Source organism: Haliotis rufescens, unplaced genomic scaffold (genome assembly GCF_023055435.1).
Source record: "Haliotis rufescens isolate VD_foot unplaced genomic scaffold, xgHalRufe1.0.p SCAF_8, whole genome shotgun sequence".
Taxonomy (NCBI): domain Eukaryota; kingdom Metazoa; phylum Mollusca; class Gastropoda; order Lepetellida; family Haliotidae; genus Haliotis; species Haliotis rufescens.
The window spans coordinates 24,745,459-24,765,637 of NW_025964372.1; the positions used below are offsets into that span (position 1 = coordinate 24,745,459).

The following is a 20,179-nucleotide window of genomic DNA, read 5'->3' on the forward strand; positions in this document are numbered from 1 at the left end:
GGATAAGTGCAGACCCTGGCACGTGTTTAAACATCTCACAACATAAATCATCTGCTCCAGGAGAGGAATTGTTTGTATTCGATACGGCACCTTTAAGTTCATCGTTTGAGGAAGGGTGTTTAAATCAGATCTACAGTCCAACATGGTGGCAGAAATGTCAGGTAAAAATGCGGTTTCATAAGATTCTATGACTTCTCCCTCTGGAAGTTATCAGGGCTACTACTGTTTTAAACTGTTATAAATTAACCTTCTGAATGTTGGCCACTATACTGCCCTCAACAGGTATAGGACCCGTGAAAATCCGAAGTAGAATTGGTCTTCAGCAACCCATGCTTGTCGAATGCGGCGACTAACGGGATCGGGTGGTCAGACTCGCTGACTTGGTTGAAGCATGTCATCGATCCTAATTGCGTGGACCGATGCTCATGATATTAATCACTGGATTGTCTGGTCCAGACTCGATTATTTACAGACCGCCGCCATATAGCTGGAAGATTGCCGAGTGCGGCGTTAAACAGCCAACCAACCAATCAACAAGTATAGGACACCGGATATCAGAGTCCGGCTGATACTTTAATTCTGGACCAAATAAAAGATAAAGGATTAAATCTTTTTATACTTGCAATATAGTTAGCCAACTACAGCGATTTGCCCCATGACCAATACGTTGAAACTCGGCACATTGTTGTCTAAACAGGGGCGTCGGGTAGCCTAGTGATTAAAGCGTTCGCTCGTCACACCGAAGGCACAGGTTCGTTTCCCCACATGGTAGTGAAGCCTATTTCCGGTGTCCCCCGCCGTGATATTGCTGGAATGTTGCTAAAAGCGGCGTAAAACCATACTCACTCTCACTCTTTCTGAACATAGCCAGATCACAAGGAAGAGAAGCATAACAAACCCTACTATAGGCTTGTTCCCTTGCTTGGTTTGCCTTTTCATATTCATGGTTCCACCACACTTTGGGGATGAAAGAAAACTGCCCCCTGACGATGTTTTAATAGTTGCCAGGGATATTTCAATAATTTTTGAAGTAATGTTGTCATTTGAAACATCAGCATCGTTCATAAGTTCATTGGACCAGTTTGCATTTTAAAATTTCCATGCTGGAACATGTACACAAAAAGACCTCAGTGAATACTGGAAAGTGCTCACTACCAAGGGAATCGTGTTGGAACACATCCCAGTTACATCCTGATGCTTATGAGGAGGATATCATTGAAAGGTCCAAGGAAGAAAACATCCATCTCCCCAGATCCATTCGGATCATTTTACCATCACTTAATAATCACCAGGTCAGATTCATCCAAACGGTTTTCAATAACTGTTCCGTTGTAGTCTGTTTCATTGCTTCCCCATGATGACTGTTATAATCGCCACAAGAGAAATAGGGCTCCTGATTATCCGCTGTTCGCTTGATATAATCGTTTACATTAGGCTTTCCAGTGGTGTACTGTCATTGGACCCGTGAAGATCCGGGGTAAAATAGGTCTTAAAACACATGCTTGCCGTAAAAGGCGACTAACGGGATCGGGTGGTCTGTCTCGCTGACTTGGTTGAGCCATGTCATCGATCCCAATTGCGTGGAATATTGCTGATTGCGGCGTTAAACAACAAACCAACTCCTGTCATTGAGTTAGTTTCATCAAAGTAAATCTTAACTGCAATGGCTTCAAAAGCGTTTTTTTGGCAACTCGTGCTCTCTGAAGCACAAATCAGATTTTACAAAAAATTGCACAGCCCCCTCAAAGAGGATTTGCGACATTTGGATTGCTTATTACTCTATCCTGTCGGAAAATGGCGTGTCCCTTAATATTAAAATTACTCTCTGGCCACAGGAACGTCTCCTGGATGCTTATATTTATTTGATACCCGTGAAGATCCGAGGTAGAATTATTAGAAGCCAATATTTGATGCTGACAGTGATATAAACTAACATTGGTCATATAAACAAAAGAATGAATTTTAACGCTATGTGACCACATATAACAAAACAACGAGAGCGATTGGCAACACGTCCGACATCGCCGACAGTCGAAACCGGTCTCCCGTGAAGCGTTGATTCAACCAATACAGATTATCTCCCTTAGACCAATAATCGAACTGCTGCAGGAAATGTCCCTTTCGTCGTGTCCTATTTCCATGTGACTCTTGACGAGGTTATGACCAAACGACCTTTGGGATACGCATGACCCAGGCGTCCAAAGCAACACATTCACTTTGTAAAGTTGCCTCCCATAGGCATGCCAGGATCCTGTGATTGTGATTCTAAGACCTACATATCTTCCGCCTTTCTACCCCGTCATCTCACAGGTCAATCCTGTCTTCGTGGAAACAATATCTTCTAAGTGCCTCTTAAAATTGATTGATTGATGTTTAACGCCGCACTCGGCAATTTTTCAGCTACGACGGCCTGTAAATATTCGAATCTGGACCAGACAATCCAGTGATTGATGTTATGATGTTTGTTTGTTGTTTAACGCCGCACTCGGCAACATTACAGCTATGCGACTGCGGTATGTAAATATCGAATCTGGAGCAGACAATCCAATGATTGACATCATGAGCATTGATCTACACAATTGGGATACAATGACATGCATCAACAAAGTAACCGAGTCTGACCACCCGATCCCGTTAGTCGCCTCTTGCGACAAGCATGGGTTGCTGAAGATTATTCTAACACGGATCTTCACGAGGCCACCTTAAACAGCATGTGGAGGAATCTTCATTGGAACTGCAATCAATAGTTTCACAAGTTCACGTGACTATGCCATAACACAAAACAATCTGGCGTTAGTCATGACTCATATAACTGTTGTTCGATATAAACTTTATAGCTGATTTCTATTGTCCCTATAACAAGCTTTTCTCAAAATCATCGACCATGATGTACGATCTATATGCGGAATGATGGGTGTTATGCGGTTTACCGTGAAATCATGTAATATCACTACTCCATTGCTCATCATATCCCATACTTGTAAGAGGCGACTGACGGGATCAGGTGGTCAGGCTCGCTGACTTGGTTGATGCATGTCATCGTATTCCAATTGCGTGGATCAATGCTGGTCAATCATTGGATTGCCTGGTCCAGACACGATTACTTACAGACCGCCTGAATATTGTTGTGTGCGGCGTTAAACAAAAAATACAAACAACTCCCTTGCTTCCTGGTGTATTATGTAGGTCAGAAATGCGAATGGATCCCAAAATGACCCTTTTACGGTCACAATGTGCCATCGATGTGCATGTATGTTCTTGAATTTTTCGTTTATATTTTAACAAGTCCATCAATGAGTTAAAGTTGGGATGATCAGCACACATTTAACACATATTATGAACATTATAATTGATCGAATAATTTATTAAAGATTACAAACTAATCGCTTTGACAATATATCGGTTACCCATCCCGTTTATCGCATATGGTGTGTATCAAACAAAAAAAGAAAGTATACCACTTTCAAATTTGTCTTTTTTATCGGTGTGTTTTGTCTGGTGTTTCATAGAAACAATTATGGGGAAAAAAACAAAGGACATACACGTGCAAATCATGTATGTTGCATGCATCTGTATGGCACTGGGTAGAAGGAAACGTAAAAACATGTTCTAAACATCAAACACGTGTTGCTGAGGGAACATTTCTGGATTGATCAAATGCATTTGTATCAATAAAAACAAAACTCACAAGGAAATGAATCTGTATTTTTCCATGGTGTGAGTTACTTTTGTTGTTGAGTATCACTTTCTTCATATTAATTAATTTAATATATTACTGTAGTAAACAGTCTATAGAGATCTATATACATACTCTCATATTGCCAGTCATTATGAACTACAAGACGTGGTACGATGGTACGATGACGCGCAGTTAGTTAAATCAGCGACTTGCTCTTGAAGAGAACACCCGCTGTACGACGAAAAACATATAAGACATAATGAAAGACAACAAAACCCAAACCATCATCAATGGTTTATGGATTTGTATACAGTACTAGACACTTCGTTCTTCCATCCCCCGTGTACAAATGGTTCCTTTGTGGTGTACTCACTACCTGTAAACCATTATGATGACGTCACGCTATTGTTGCAGTTGATTCATTCGTGACCAACTCGTGGTATTCCGGGACAAGCCGAATAGCGACTCGTGCCCCTCTCATGGCCATTTTTGCGACTAGGTTCCGTCTTAGCGCAAACGGGCATACCTAAAACAATTGTCAACTCGATGCGTAATGGTTCACATATATTTCCCCATATAATATATATTTTGCTGATGCAATTTAAAGGACATCGGGACGTGCGGAATTATACAGTATGACTGAACACATTTAACTGTGTCTTGGGTATATTTTTAGGTGCAAGACATATGTAAAATCAAAAATTATTTCTGAGGGATTATTTGACAAAGAACTCGAAATCATACGCGCATTCTGATTGGTTTGTCGTATTTTCGCACATAACATTCATCGAGAGGGGGACGAGTCTTCTTGCAGGTTACGGAAAGAGGCGAGTGGTGACGAATGGCAGTTGATTCTGCGCCAGGATTCACTGGTCTTTCTGAACGTGCATTTCAAACAAGTAAAATTGACGCAACTATATGTCATTTTGGAAAATTATAGCGAAATTATCAACCGTGACATGGTTTGAGTCGGAGAAATCACCACACTCCGGCTCAGTGGTGACTCGGCATAACACCACTGCCACAGGCTAATTTGCATATCACGTGACCGGATTTTCTCTTGTTTGCAAACAAACGCGCTTTTTCAGAAATCAGAATAGAACGGACTAATGCAAGTATTTGGAGGCGCTTTACATATTGTTTTGCATAATTATATAGATATGCTACTACAACTCCGACAGTGAGTTGCATGACGATATATATTTATACATCAAAGTCACCGTATTGCTAGCTCTCCGTTGGGCTTCGATAACAGCTAGTGGAGCAACCAATGAAATCAAAGGATAACTACGAAAAAACCAGTAGATTTTCACGTATAAGCATACTTTCTTAATGAGCCGTAACCATTCTTTGACATTTGTTTATGAAAATGTGTAGACTTGTCAAACATGAAACGGATGAAAAGCATATTCAGTATCTTGAATGGACCGTGAAAGATGTGACGAATCGTCACATGGCGTTTGCCTGTGGCAGAGGTACTATGCTGGCTGGCTGGCTGCCGGCCGCGTGGAACTCTGGGTAGGAGAGTGAGAAATCACTTGTGTCTGTTGATACCGGAAGTAGAATCAACGAGCCCCGAATCTCATAATTTATCCATTACATAGCCAACACATCAAACCACAGTCAGGTTCAGCGGGGGCGATCGGGTAGCCTAGTGGTTAAAGCGTTCGCTCGTCACGCCGAAGACCCGGGTTCGATTCCCGACATGGGTACAATGTGTGAAGCCCACTTCTGGTGTCCCCCGCCGTGATATTGCTGAAATATTGCTAAAAGTGGCGTAAAACCATTCTCACTCACTCAGGTTCAGCGAGAGGGAAATCGGCGAGTACTCAGATTGCATCGTACAAACGGTAAGTCTCCCGCTTGACATCGAATGCAGCATATGTACGTGTACCATAGCTTTCGACCTGTGAAGATCCAGCTTGGTATTCAGCAAGCCATGCTTGTCGTAAGAGGCGATTTAAGGTATCGGGTGGTCAGGCTCGCTGACTTGGTTTATGCATCTCATCGTATCCCATTTGCGTAGATCGATGCTCATGATGTCAATCTCTGGATTGTCTGGTCCAGACTCGATTATATGCAGACCGCCGTCCTATAGCTTGAATATTGCTGAGTGCGGCGTTAAACAACAAACAAACAAACCATTGAGTGATGCACGACACCATCATTGGCTGACTAAAAATAAACACACGTCACCACCACACCACATATCGGCCCAATGTATTCACGGGTGATGGAAGCTCATAGTGTATACATACATACCCGTGATGACGTTATGATGAACCAAACCACGCTGTGCAGTAGCAACTAAATAATGAGTCATTGACGTCACTGTGAAGTATTAAATGTCATAAGGACAGTTTGGGTAGCCTAGTGGTTAAAGCATTCACCCGTCACCCCGTATAGATGATTTCCAAATCCATGGTATTCCCCGCCCTGCTACGGCAGAGTACAACATACTCACTCCCATAATCATCTCAGCACACCACACCTGGGGCATATCTTCCAGAATGAGTGAGTGAGAGAGTGTGGTTTTACGCCGCAACATTTAGCAATATCACAACGGGGGACATCAGAAATGGGCTTCACACATTGTATCCATGTGGGGAATCGACCCGGCTCTTCGTCGTGATGAGCGAACGCTTTAACCCATAGGCTACCCGACCGCCCCATTGAATAGTATCAGTCATTTTTCTCAACCAATTATTTGTGACCCAGTGGGGATTCTGGGTTAAAATTGTCCCTAGATCCCATGATCGATTGAAATGAACCGGTGTTCATTTGATATTGTGCCACTTGCCCCGATGGCGTGGGAAGTTGTTGATAATTTCAGGCATTGGTCTCTTTGATTGAAGCTGCTCTGATATAGCCGATACCTTGATTACTGCGGCGTTAAACAACATTCACTCACCCAAACGTCTAATAATGCGACCAAATACCTCTCATTTTTTCTTCTTTGTAGACCGCCTCCGTGGTCTAGTGATAGAGCGTCCGCCCGGAGAGCGGAAGGTCCGGGGTTCGATCCCCGGCCGCGCCATACCAAAAGACGTTAAAAGATGGTACTTGTTGTTACCCTGTCTGGCGCTCGGCATTAAGGGGCTAAAACAAGGACTGGTCGGCTCGGAGTCAGTATACTGTGTTAAACCTCGGCATGGTATCTCAGTGAGCTAGCACTATAAATCGGCATCAGTCCGGACTAGTACAAGCAGCCACACAAACACAAACACATACACGTACATGCACGTCGCTATATAAGTGCAATAATCTTGGACGCGACGTTAAACCAATTTCACCTCACCTCTTCTTTGTAATTGACCCTTCAGCCTCTTATTAATTCATCATAACGCTAACACGAAATGTTTGAGTTACACTCGGCAATTTAATATCCTTGCACTTGAACGGTTTGAAGCATGATGAGACCAAACACTATATTTGAGATGATCACAGCCGCGCTGAACAGAACAAAACATGCGGTGTCCACACACCATGCCACCTGCTGCCAGGAAATCCTGACCTCAGTGTTCACGTCTTCTCCGACCTCTGTTTTGAGGTCTTCTGTAATGGGGACATCTGGGTTTGGGTTCTCGTTCCGGTCTCCCCGGTCTCCAACCCCGAGGCTGTCGCACGTCATGGATCGAGGGTGAAGACGTTTCTGTTTGATGGTGGACACTTTGTTTACGAACGTCTTGGATCGTTTGCACAGCATCCATCTGACCCGTACTTTGATGAATGCCGGTATTGGGACATCATCTGGTTTGTGGTGGACGATGGCAAGGTCCTTTTCGGATTGAGCATTCAGAAACTTACGGCCAAGCATGGAGTAATACAGTGCGACCCAGCTGATTCCTCTTCACCTCCAGATACTGCTCCGTCGCTGCTTCTGAAACCAGGTCTTTGTTATGATCTGAATTCAATCATTAGCAAACGAATAAGCCCAAATGTCATCTCAGGACTTTATAACTGAACATAATGCCAACTTCACGCACCTGTTTACTGATGCCTCAAAGGATTCGGCCTTGGTACGCACTGCAGGGGAATACTGGTTTCAGATTTCTGCATTTCACGTGTGTGCAGGCTAAATGACCATTTGTGGTGGACGTTGAGGACGATGATGGACGCCAGGGTAAGTCCACTCAGGCCGGTCAAGGACGAGATGCAGATGACCAGACACGGAGTCTGCAGGGATGTAACTGGCAGGATGCTGCTGGCAGGAACACGAAGAAGGCCAGAAGGACAGTGATGCAAAGGCCAATCTTCTCTCCAGATTGGTTTGGTTTGTTTGTTTGTTGTTTAACGCCGCACTCAGCAATATTCCAGCTATATGACGGCGGTCTGTAAATAATCGAGTCTGGACCAGACAATCCAGTGATTGACATCCTGACCATCGACCCACGCCATTGGGATCGATGACATGCATCAACCAAGTCAGCGAGCCAGACCACCCGATCCCGTTAGTCGCCTTTTACGACAAGCATGGATTGCTGAAGACCTATTCTACCCCGGATCTTCACGGGTCCTTCTCTCCAGAATCCACCGGTACGAAAAACACCAAGATGCTGACGATGGAGAGCAGGATGATGGGGAGAAGGACGTTCACGATGTAGTTGACAGGACGACGCTCGAGATCCAAATACACAAATATTTCTGGTAAAGCGTCCATGTCATCCAGTTCCAACAACTCCGTTGTCACATTTACCATTCGAAACAGCCCATTGGGGGTGTCGGTAGCTCGCTGAAGATGGTCGGGAATAAAGGATATATCTTTAAAAAACCTTGAGAACCGTAAGTCGACACCACCATTTTGCAAGTTTGTTTGTCGAATGGAAAGAAGGTGACGTCAGTTTTGCATGACAGGGTGAAGAGACCCGATGGCTGCCAAAAACAAGCCCTGTGTTTTCCACCTGCACTGTCAATTCATCAAAGCCGAGGTGTCCTCTGTCAGCGTGTTTGTTATAAAGATGTCAGGCAACCACACCTTCTGTTGTATATTTTCGTTATACCATCATAATCAGCGGGGTCCCACTGTAAAGATGCATCTTGCCACCCCAACTTGAACATTCCGTTCAGTGTTATTGATTGTTCAACCTCGTTCAGATCCACCAAGGGGATGAATACAAACCCTATGTTCACGGGCGTTGGTTCAGAGTCATCTAACACCGGTCGTATTTGAGAGTTATAACCGCCAAGCACTTTGTTGTAGAGGGTCTTCCGTATGGACAGTGAACCTGCATATATTCCTGTGACACAGATCAGAACAAAGACGATCGTCCTGTAAGATTCCATGCTGACCGAATACACGACAAGATATTGGAGGTGTCAAATGTAACCAGTTTGTGTTGAAACTATCCACTCAAAAGGGCATGGCCAAGCATTATTAATAATCCTCAAGTCTTTCAATGCATAAAGGCTGGGATGGTTTGCACTGTCACGATATCGACTTCGTCAACCGGCCTTGAAATTGTCTATATTTATTATTTATCGTGATTCTTTTGAGTCGCGTATGGTAATGGTAAAGTTTATTTTGTTGAAAGTAATGTTGACTTGTACTCTGGAATAATTTGGCATGTACAGGCTTTTAAGTCTAGACGATAGTGAGAACGGATTTACAGTTTCCATCCATATACCCGCCAGGAACAGGGGCCGATACAGCTTTCCTAGGAGGAGGGGTACCGATATGCGAGACCTGGAGGACGATTCCACCCGGTTAATGTAGGTTTACCGTTATGCGAGACCTGGAGGACGATTCCACCCGGTTAGTGTAGGTTTACCGTTATGCGAGACCTTGAGGACGATTGCACCCGGTTAGTGTAGGTTTACCGTTATGCGAGACCTGGAGGACGATTGCACCCGGTTAGTGTAGGTTTACCGATATGCGAGACCTGGAGGACGATTCCACCCGGTTAGTGAAGGTTTACCGTTATGCGAGACCTGGAGGACGATTCCACCCGGTTAGTGTAGGTTTACCGTTATGCGAGACCTGGAGGACGATTGCACCCGGTTAGTGTAGGTTTACCGTTATGCGAGACCTGGAGGACGATTGCACCCGGTTAGTATAGGTTTACCGTTATGCGAGACCTGGAGGACGATTGCACCCGGTTAGTGTAGGTTTACCGATATGCGAGACCTGGAGGACGATTGCACCCGGTTAGTGTAGGTTTACCGTTATGCGAGACCTGGAGGACGATTCCACCCGGTTAGTGTAGGTTTACCGTTATGCGAGACCTGGAGGACGATTCCACCCGGTTAGTGTAGGTTTACCGTTATGCGAGACCTGGAGGACGATTGCACCCGGTTAGTGTAGGTTTACCGTTATGCGAGACCTGGAGGACGATTCCACCCGGTTAGTGTAGGTTTACCGATATGCGAGACCTGGAGGACGATTCCTACCGGTTAGTGTAGGGGTACCGATATGCGAGACCTGGAGGACGATTCCACCCGGTTAGTGTAGGTTTACCGATATGCGAGACGTGGAGGACGATTCCTACCGGTTAGTGTAGGGGTACCGATATGCGAGACCTGGAGGACGATTCCACCCGGTTAGTGTAGGTTTACCGATATGCGAGACGTGGAGGACGATTGCACCCGGTTAGTGTAGGTTTACAGATATGCGAGACGTGGAGGACGATTCCACCCGGTTAGTGTAGGTTTACCGATATGCGAGACCTGGAGGACGATTCCTACCGGTTAGTGTAGGTTTACAGATATGCGAGACGTGGAGGACGATTCCTACCGGTTAGTGTAGGTTTACCGATATGCGAGACGTGGAGGACGATTCCACCCAGTTAGTGTAGGTTTACCGATATGCGAGACCTGGAGGACGATTCCACCCGGTTAGTGTAGGTTTACCGATATGCGAGACGTGGAGGACGATTCCTACCGGTTAGTGTAGGTTTACCGTTATGCGAGACCTGGAGGACGATTCCACCCGGTTAGTGTAGGTTTACCGATATGCGAGACGTGGAGGACGATTCCTACCGGTTAGTGTAGGTTTACCGTTATGCGAGACCTGGAGGACGATTCCACCCGGTTAGTGTAGGTTTACCGATATGCGAGACGTGGAGGACGATTCCTACCGGTTAGTGTAGGTTTACCGATATGCGAGACCTGGAGGACGATTCCACCTGTGTCTTATCGTAACATGTTGCAGCTCTCATACTCACCATACTCACTCACTCACTCACTCACTCACTCACTCACTCTGTGATGAAAAATACCCTTATGCTAAAATAAATATAATTACCATGCAATTCAACTAAAATTTATTCTCAGTTATTCATGTTATTCAGTAAATTAAGTTATTAAGATACACCAAGATAAGGAGAAAGCAAACGACAAAACCAATAATAAAATACAATTTAAAAATACACAATTAAAATATAATAGTGTTTATGTATTCATGGTATGATAAATAATAAGATTGGTTTGTTGTTTAACGCCGCACTCAGGATTATTCCAGCTATATGACGGCGGTCTGTAAATAATCTAATTTGGACCAGACAATCCAGTGACTGACATCATGAGCATCGATCCACGCATTTGGAATACGATGACATGCATCTACAAAGTCAGCGAGCCTGACCACGATCCCGTTAGTCGGCTCTTACGACAAGCATTGTCGCTTTTTGCGGCAAGCATGGGCTACAGAGGACCTATTCTACCCCGGATCTTCACGGGTCTAGATAATAAGAACCAATGTATGTGTCACTGATGGAGGATGAGGAGACGTAATGTAAAACATACATAGACATAACTTGCATAACTTGCATGACATACACTGTCGGGTTCATACCATGAGACGTTCATAGGCGTTCATACTTTCAGCCAGCTTCATAGTTCAGACTGGGAGGTGTCATGCTGTGAGGAACTCGTACTTTCTGTCTTTGGCTTCTTTCTGTGGCGTTCATACTATGTAGCGTTCATACTTTCTGTGGCGTTCATACTATGTAGCGTTCATACTTTTTGTGGCGTTCATACTATGTAGCGTTCATACTTTCTGTGGCGTTCATACTATGTAGCATTTAGACTTTCTGTGGCGTTCATACTATGTAGCGTTCAGACTTTCTGTGGCGTTCATACTATATAGCGTTCATACTTTCTGTGGCGTTCATACTATGTAGCGTTTATACTTTCTGTGGCGTTCATACTATGTAGCGTTCAGATTTTCTGTGGCGTTCATACTATATAGCGTTCATACTTTCTGTGGCGTTCATACTATGTAGCGTTCAGATTTTCTGTGGCGTTCATACTATGTAGCGTTCATACTTTCTGTGGCGTTCATACTATGTAGCTTTCAGACGTTCTGTGGCGTTCATACTATGTAGCGTTCATACTTTCTGTGGCGTTCATACTGTGTAGCGTTCATGCTTTCCTTGTGGTTCATGCTTTAAGACGTCCGTACTTTCATATTGAACGCGACGTAACACCCAATGTCACCTCACCCCAGAGTCTGTGGGGGGTCAGGCTGCAAGGAATTCTCAACTCTATTTCAGAACTACGACCTTAAATTGTATTAATAGAACCCACACCCAGTGCCACCACGTCCACTCCAGTGGCTTCATTTATATTTTGCCAGAACATGCAACACAATTTGCAACGCTATAAAACATACACAAAAACCAAAGAAAATGCTGTCCTCATTAAAGCGTTGGCTCGTCATGTCGAAGGCCCGAGTTCGATTCCCGTCGTGGTGTGAAGCCCATTTCTGGGGTCCCCCGCAATGATATTGCTGGAATATTGCTAAAAGCGGCGTAAAACCATACACACCCACTCACTCACTCACTCACTGCCCTCCTAATCCTTTCACGCCCAAGACCCGGGTTCGAATTCCGACATGGGTACAATGTGTGAAGCCCATTTCTGGTGTCCCCCGCCGTGGTATTGCTGGAATATTGCTAAAAGCGGCGTAAAACCATACTCATTCACTCACTCCTAATCCTTTCATGGAATGTATTGAAGTAAGTGAATAACGTTAAACGCTGCTTTTAAACAGCATTTTAGATATAGCAGGGCGTATCATCTGGATGTAGCCGGGAAGCCAAACGTGACGCAGATTGTACACGATGAGATGCTCGCAAATCACGGATCATAATCACGACGAGTCTTAGATCAGCGGATCCTGTAACTCTGAAGGGCCACCCATGTCCTAAGAATACGTTAAAAGTCACAGTCCTTCAAAAGGCAAGACTCTGCACTCTCGTCCGAGTGATCTGGTACTTTCTTGTACGACAAGTCGTCCTCGTCGTGGTAGTACCTGTTGGTGATGCGTACACCGTACATCCATCTCACGACGTAGTAGGTGATGACGTAGCTCACGACCATGAAGATGAGGTTGAAACAGAGATGCATGCCGAAGGCTGCAGCAGCAAATGCAACGTTTCTGTGATCATGACGGTTATAGTTAGACGGATGACTGCCTGGAAGAGTCAAATACATGCAATAAGAATTGTTGCTTCGTGACACTCATTTGTTTAGATAATCCAAATGTTTAGTTTCCTTGTATTTGTGAACCGTTAGGTATGCGTCGACTACATACTGACTAACTTTTTCCTGTCAACCCGTCCCTTGTTTTGTAAGCAGTCTTCAACAGTCAACCGTAGACATTAAAGTAACGCCCTCACTCCATTGTAAACCCGTGAAGATCCGGGTTAGAATTGGGGTTCAGCAACCCTTGCTTGTCGTAAGAGGCGAGTAACGGGATCGGGTGGTCAGGCTCGCTGACCTAGTCGATGCATGTCATCGTATGCCAATTGCGTAGATCGATGCTCATGATGTCAATCACTGGTCTTGCCCAGACGCGATGATTTACAGGCCGCCGTCATATACCTGGCATATTGCTGAGTGTGGCGTTAAATAACGAACAAACAAACAAACACTCCATTGTTATTCGCTGAATCTCAGTGCATGATCTTCTCGAACTTAAAACGTGGCGGTGGGGTAGCCTAGCTTTAAAAGGCCCGGATTCGAGTACCCAATGGATACAATGCATGAAGCCCATTTCTGTCCCCCCCCCTAAGATCTGATTTTTATGTGTCCCCCGCCGTGAGATTGCTGGAATATTGCTAACAGCGGCGTGAAACCATTCTCACTCACTCAAAATGGACTGGTCGGCTCGGAGTGTTAATGTCTACGTGTTAATCCTATGTGTAGCTGAAAGGGGCCGAGCATTTAATATTCGAGGGGTGGGTGATGGGGTTCAGAATACATGTCTTTTGCGCTCAGTCCCACCTTTGGAAAGACATTTTGAAGGAAACATTTTTTTTCACCTCTGACCTACCTGGGAATGACGTGTGATCGTACAGGATGAAGGCCACGTGTGAGAACCACGTTCCCAACGTCAACACAAAGTACGCCCTCACAAGAACAGTGGCCACGCCCTTCCTCCACAACATCTCACACAGGATGGCTAGCCCAGTAGCCAGCATCACCGGAACGGGCAGGACGTGAACTATCTCCTCCAGGGGCTCCTTGCCGTGCATGTGGGCGTGGTAGTAGAAGCCGATGCCATACCAGAAGAAGGCGACAGCAGCTGTGAGGTAGTGCGTGCCGGCGAGGAGTGGGAAGTCGTAATACATGAGGAGGTCGGTGATTGCGTGGATGATGAACAAGCCGTAGATGGTGACGTGCTGCATGTAGACGAGGTTGATGAAGTTGCCGTCATCGTCTTGGAACTTAGCCCCACTGTCAATCAGCTCTGCCAGGAATCCTACACAGGGGAAAATGGTTGAGCGAAGGAGTGAGTGAGTGAGTTGCACCCATGAAGATTCCGAGTTGAAACAGGTCATTGGTAAATATTGGAGGCCGATCAGTCTCATTAAAATCAGATCTTAGTTCTCGCTATCGCTAAACAAAGATCTGAGGACATTCCATTACGGGTCACGTCAGAGCGACCCTTTCATCCGACCAAGCGTCGCTTACCTGATCATGAAAGTGACAGTCGGAATGTGTTTTCTAATCATGCAACCTCGAAAACGTTAACACGGGGTACTCCAAACGACAGTTACGGCCCGTACGACTGAATCCGCCAAATTTATCATCTATCTGTCGCTTCCGTGGTATAAACATATACACGGAAGAGGCGTTGCACACTACGTGGGAAGCACTGCAATACAATCTCAACCATATATTAGACATTACGGAATGTTCGTTTGTTCAGTTTTCAAAATTTTAGTCGAGAACTGTGTCTACATATTTTGCAAGCGTAGTCTGAAATGGAAGTCGCCAGGTTGAAACGAGTGCCGTAAAGCTCGAGAAAGCTGCTTTCTAATTGGCTGATGTCGACTTCTTGTTAAGTCATTTCAGTGGCCGGTCAAAGTTCGCGAAGGGTCGTTCTGACGTGACCCCTAATGGGATGTCCTCAGATATTTGTTTAGAGGGAACGAGAACTAAGATATGATTTTAATGAGATTGGAGGCCGATGTGATAGAGCTGGAATATCGCGTTAAACAACATTCACTCACTCACTATGAAAATAACCAACTCCTTTTTTCCACATTTCCAGTTGGCGGAATCGTAAACCCAGTTTTGAAAAACAGTGGTGAGGTGAAATGGGGTTTAACGTCGCGTCCAAGATTATTGCACTTATATAGCGACGTGGATGTACGTGTGTGTGTGTGTTTGTGTGGCTGCTTGTACTAGTCCAGACTGATGCCGGTTTATAGTGCTAGCTCACTGAGATACCATGCCGCAGTTTAACATGAATACCCCACTCAGACACAGTGTACTGACCCCGAGCCGACCAGTCCTTTTTTTAGCCCCTTAATACCGAGCGCCAGACAGGGTAACAACAAGTACCATCTTTTAACGTCTTTTGGAATGACGCGGCCGGGGATCAAACCCCGGACCTTCCGCTCTCCAGGCGGACGCTCTACCAAAACGGCATAAAACCATACCAACACACTTACTCACTCATATATATATATAGCTGGAATATTGCGGCGTTAAACAACAAACAACAGTTGACCTTGAGCATCTCATCGTGTACAATCTGCGTCACGTTTGGCTTCCCGGCTACATCTAGATGATACGCCCTGCTATAACTTAAGCAACCTTTGATCATAAGGATGTGTATATGTCTAATTTAAACAAACGTCACGCATAAAGTGTACCGTATTTCCTCTATTATCAGAGCGTCTATTAATTTCGCACAAACAGTTGACGCGTGTATAAGAGGCCTGGAAATTTACTAACTCACATAATCCCAACTTCTACAATCATACAAAGAGTACATTTGCAGGAAACGGTTATTATATAGTGAACAAGTAATCATCACATGCCGTACATGATGAACCCGGCCTCTGTTAGAACTTCTATTGTTACGACAGAGGGTATATCCCAGCGTCTAAAAGAGTAAGTGAGTGAGTGAGTGAGTTGGGTTTAACGCCGCTTTTAACAGTATTCCAGTTATATCGCGGCGTGTCAGCTTAATGTGGGAGGAAAGCCCGAAGTGATGCGTGTCTCAGACGTTTACCACTTCGGTGAAACCCACGAGCACGGGTATGGTGCTGACAAACCTAGAAACATAATCGGGGCGAACCGGGATTCGAACCCACAATCATAGGTTTCTGGCGTGCCCAAGGGACGCAACACTGCACAGCGAATCTCGGCGCCTTAGACGACTGGGCCACCCGTGCCCCAGCGTCTAAAAGAGGAAATATGGTATGTTATAACGCTTTTTGCTATTATTGGTCCTCTAATTACTGGAATAGTTCGTGTATATAGAGGCAGTATGAGTGAGATAAGGCAGGGTGTCAAAGTATTACCAATAGTGTTGCGACTGCGGAGCCAAACAGCATTCACTCGCTAATCCAATACACTAATACATACCTACAACCGGAAATGCTAGCTTGAAGTATATTTCAACCGGAACTCGCCGTTTCCCTGGTAACGGAAAACTGAATTTGGGAATGAATTCTTTTCCTCGGTCTCGTCGCTGGAAAAGAAAAGAGGTGGTTGATTAACGCGCATACACAGAGGCAAAGACATACACAGAGGCAAAGACATACACAGACGCAAAGACATACACAGACGCAAAGGCATACACAGACGCAAAGACATAAACAGACGCAAAGACATACACAGACGCAAAGACATACACAGACGCAAAGGCATACACAGCGGCAAAGACAAACACAGAGGCAAAGACATAAACAGACGCAAAGACATACACAGACGCAAAGGCATACACAGACGCAAAGACAAACACAGAGGCAAAGACATACACAGACGCAAAGGCATACACAGAGGTAAAGACATACACAGAGGCAAAGACATACACAGAGGCAAAGACATAAACAGACGCAAAGACATACACAGAGGCAAAGACATACACAGACGCAAAGGCATACACAGACGCAAAGACATAAACAGAGGCAAAGACATACACAGACGCAAAGACATACACAGACGCAAAGGCATACACAGACGCAAAGACATACACAGAGGCAAAGGCATACACAGACGCAAAGGCATACACAGACGCAAAGGCATACACAGACGCAAAGGTATACACAGACGCAAAGGTATACACAGACGCAAAGACATACACAGACGCAAAGACATACACAGAGGCAAAGACATACACAGAGGCAAAGGCATACACAGACGCAAAGGCATACACAGACGCAAAGACATACACAGACGCAAAGGTATACACAGACGCAAAGGCATACACAGACGCAAAGACATACACAGAGGCAAAGGCATACACAGACGCAAAAAACATACACAGAGGCAAAGACATACGCACCGAACATGTTTTGTTACAACACCCATGGCTATGGGCTCTACATATCATTGGAGCGACATTAAGATGTTTTGTTTGTTTGTTGTTTAACGCCGCACTCAGAAATAGTCCAGCTATATGACGGTTGTCTGTAATAAATCGAGTCTGGACCAGACAATCCAGTGGCTGACATCATGAGCATCAATATGCGTGATTGGTATATGATGACATGCATGTTAGTCGCTTCTCACGACAAGCATGTTCTTTTCAAGATTTACCGAAACATCGGCAACACCACTGTCATGACACATGGAGGTAGTTATGTACAGTGTGAGGAGCCCATGTCTACCCTGCTGTGATATTACTAGAATATTGTTAAGCGGCGTAAAATCATAATCACTCACTGACGTTATTTCTATTTTTATCGGACTTTCGGCCTGCGGGAAACAAAGCTATACCATATAAATATATGGATCAAGGTGACACGCAGTTTCACCATTTCCTGCATAAGACCCCCTGCAGGATTACATCTGTTTTGTAGCTATGGTTCTACGTGACATCTGTAAATTTAATCTCCCATTCGAACTATGTCAGTCACAAAGAGAGAATAAAATATATATATGTGAGTTCAGCAAAAGCGTAAATATCATATACTCAACAACAAAAGTTCCTGTCACACCAATATTTTAGTGTATTTTTCAAACAAGTAAAGAAAGGTTTTCAATATTGTAGTACATGGATATGGAATCAAGTCACAAAAACGCAACTGCTACAGAAAAGCATGCATTCTATGCAAAAGTTGACTTTTATGCAATCCCCATGCATTTCACTACCCAAGAATGGGTATAAAAACATGTGCGTTAACGGGATTCCATATGCATTGTTTAGCATCGTGCTGACAACAACCACTCAGAAAAACAACAAAACTACGCAATTATTCAACACTACGAAATGCCACGCCTGTCCCAAGATGAGCGTCTGCGAGCCATTGGTATGATTGAAGCAGGATCGAGTCAACGTGACGTTGCAAGACAGTTTAACGTCCACAGAAACACCATTTGGTGTTTATGGCAACGTTGGCAACAGACGAATGCAGTCAGAGACCATTCTCGGAGTGGCAGGCCACGCGTAACCAATAATCCACAAGACAACTGGATTCGAACAACACACCTACGAAATCGATTCCAGCCAGCAACGGTGACTGGAAACCACCGTCAAGCACGTCTACAGTGGTGCAGACAGCGTCATGGACGGCCATGCAGTGGGGACAAGTTCTATTTTCTTACGAGTCTTGTTTTCACCTCAGCCATAGCGATGGACGGATTCGAGTGTACCGACGTCGAGGTGAACGTTACGTCAATCATTGTGTCATGGAATAAGATCGGTTCGGGGGCGGCAGGGTTATGGTATAGTGTGGGATTACAGCAAGACAGAGGACCCGTTTGATAGTGGTAGAGGGGAAATATCAATGGACAGCGCTACCGCGACGAGATCATCGGCCCTGTTGTTCTACCGTTTTTGCGTCGTCATGACCCAGGCATTACCTTTCAACATGACAACGCCCGGCCTCATATTGCTCGACTTGTTCAGGATTCCCTTCAACAAAACAACGTGAATGTTATCCCCAACCACGTGTTCCACATACACTCCATGAACTTCGAAACATGCTCCAGCAGATATGGACAGATATCCCACAGGACTTTGTGCGACGCCTGGTCCATTCCATGAGACGAGGATGTGTTGCTTGCATCGCAACCAGAGGTGGACACACACGCTATCGATTTGTAAATTAACATTTTGGCATGTTCATGTTTGTTTTTTATGAAATCACGCATTTTCTGAAGTCAGTATGGCAAATTAAACCATTTGAACACTTACAGGAGTCTTTTATCTGTTGCCAACCGAAATTGTTTCAGATTTGGTAAAAAATACATAACTTTGCATTAAATCTTATTCAATGTCACAGGAACTTTTGTTGTTCAGTATATATGCTCAGAGATATATATAATTCCAGCTGATCAACTTGACTTGGGTCGTGATGCAGAGGGACCATCGATGTCGAATAAAAGTCATAATTCCTTGAGTTTAGGGGGAGGGGTGTTAATACCTGATTTCTCAATACTTAATATAGTAACCAAACCGATCCTATTTTCATTCCCTGTTAGGAGTTGTCATTAAATACATCCAGTTTTTTTCAAGAGGTGGGGTTTTATTGTTGCCGGCAGTAGTGGTAGGTGCATCCAGTGCGGTGCGTGATGTATGATGACAGATTAGATCGACAAAAACTCTACAAATGATTATCAGCAACAGGTAAATAAACTTTAGTCGATAAACGTTCTGAAAAAAACAGGGCAAAACACAAGAATTCCTGACAAAAGAGGCCACAACACTCAACTTTTTCAGAATTAAGCTATGTTTTTGTTTTGGGGTGCGTGGGGGGTATGCCTCAAAACATAAGGAATTAAGTAATTATTAGACATAGAGACACACATACACATACACACACACGCCCGCACGCACACACACGCACACACCAGCCAGACAAGGAAATAGTTTCCAATATTTCATTAACATGCCTGATTATCAGACTTGGACATAAACCATAACAAGATTTTATTTTAATTCAATAACTCAATAAAAGTGTGGCAATTCTATGTTTGAATCAACAGATGGAGGTCATTACTTACAAACATATAATGAACATAGGCGTTCATCATCCACCAAACTGCGATGATGATGAAGAATATGCCCTCATCGATGTGACCTGCAAATGACCCCAT

At 44.5% G+C, this 20,179-nt stretch overlaps 2 protein-coding genes across 2 annotated transcripts; both read right to left on the minus strand.

The window, feature by feature from the left end:
• Positions 1 to 7,669: 7,669 nt before the first annotated feature.
• Positions 7,670 to 8,378, minus strand: LOC125376992 (acetylcholine receptor subunit beta-like). Its single transcript, XM_048389750.1, has 2 exons — positions 8,191 to 8,378; positions 7,670 to 7,883 (listed from the first exon to the last, which is right to left on the minus strand). Exons 1-2 carry the CDS (start codon positions 8,376 to 8,378, stop codon positions 7,670 to 7,672), a joined length of 402 nt encoding a protein of 133 aa, XP_048245707.1.
• A 4,165-nt stretch (positions 8,379 to 12,543) lies between these two features.
• LOC125376952 (transmembrane protein 45B-like) lies at positions 12,544 to 20,179 on the minus strand. The gene is made up of 4 exons (XM_048389597.1): positions 20,087 to 20,179; positions 16,502 to 16,607; positions 13,953 to 14,381; positions 12,544 to 13,092 (listed from the first exon to the last, which is right to left on the minus strand). The coding sequence occupies exons 1-4, from the start codon at positions 20,177 to 20,179 to the stop codon at positions 12,833 to 12,835; spliced, it is 888 nt and encodes a 295-aa protein (XP_048245554.1). The 3' UTR covers positions 12,544 to 12,832.

Excerpts from the sequence above, each read along its gene's own strand:
- LOC125376992 (XM_048389750.1), bottom strand. The coding sequence starts at position 8,378 with ATGGTAAATGTGACAACGGAGTTGTTGGAACTGGATGACATGGACGCT. Across the intron at positions 7,884-8,190 it reads GATTCTGGAGAGAAGGACCC|CAGCATCCTGCCAGTTACAT; the intron begins GTGAAGATCCGG and ends TGTTCCTGCCAG.
- LOC125376952 (XM_048389597.1), bottom strand. The coding sequence starts at position 20,179 with ATGGGGTCATTTGCAGGTCACATCGATGAGGGCATATTCTTCATCATC. Across the intron at positions 16,608-20,086 it reads CCTATGTTCATTATATGTTT|CGACGAGACCGAGGAAAAGA; the intron begins GTAAGTAATGAC and ends TTTCTTTTCCAG. Across the intron at positions 14,382-16,501 it reads GCTAGCATTTCCGGTTGTAG|GATTCCTGGCAGAGCTGATT; the intron begins GTATGTATTAGT and ends TCCCCTGTGTAG.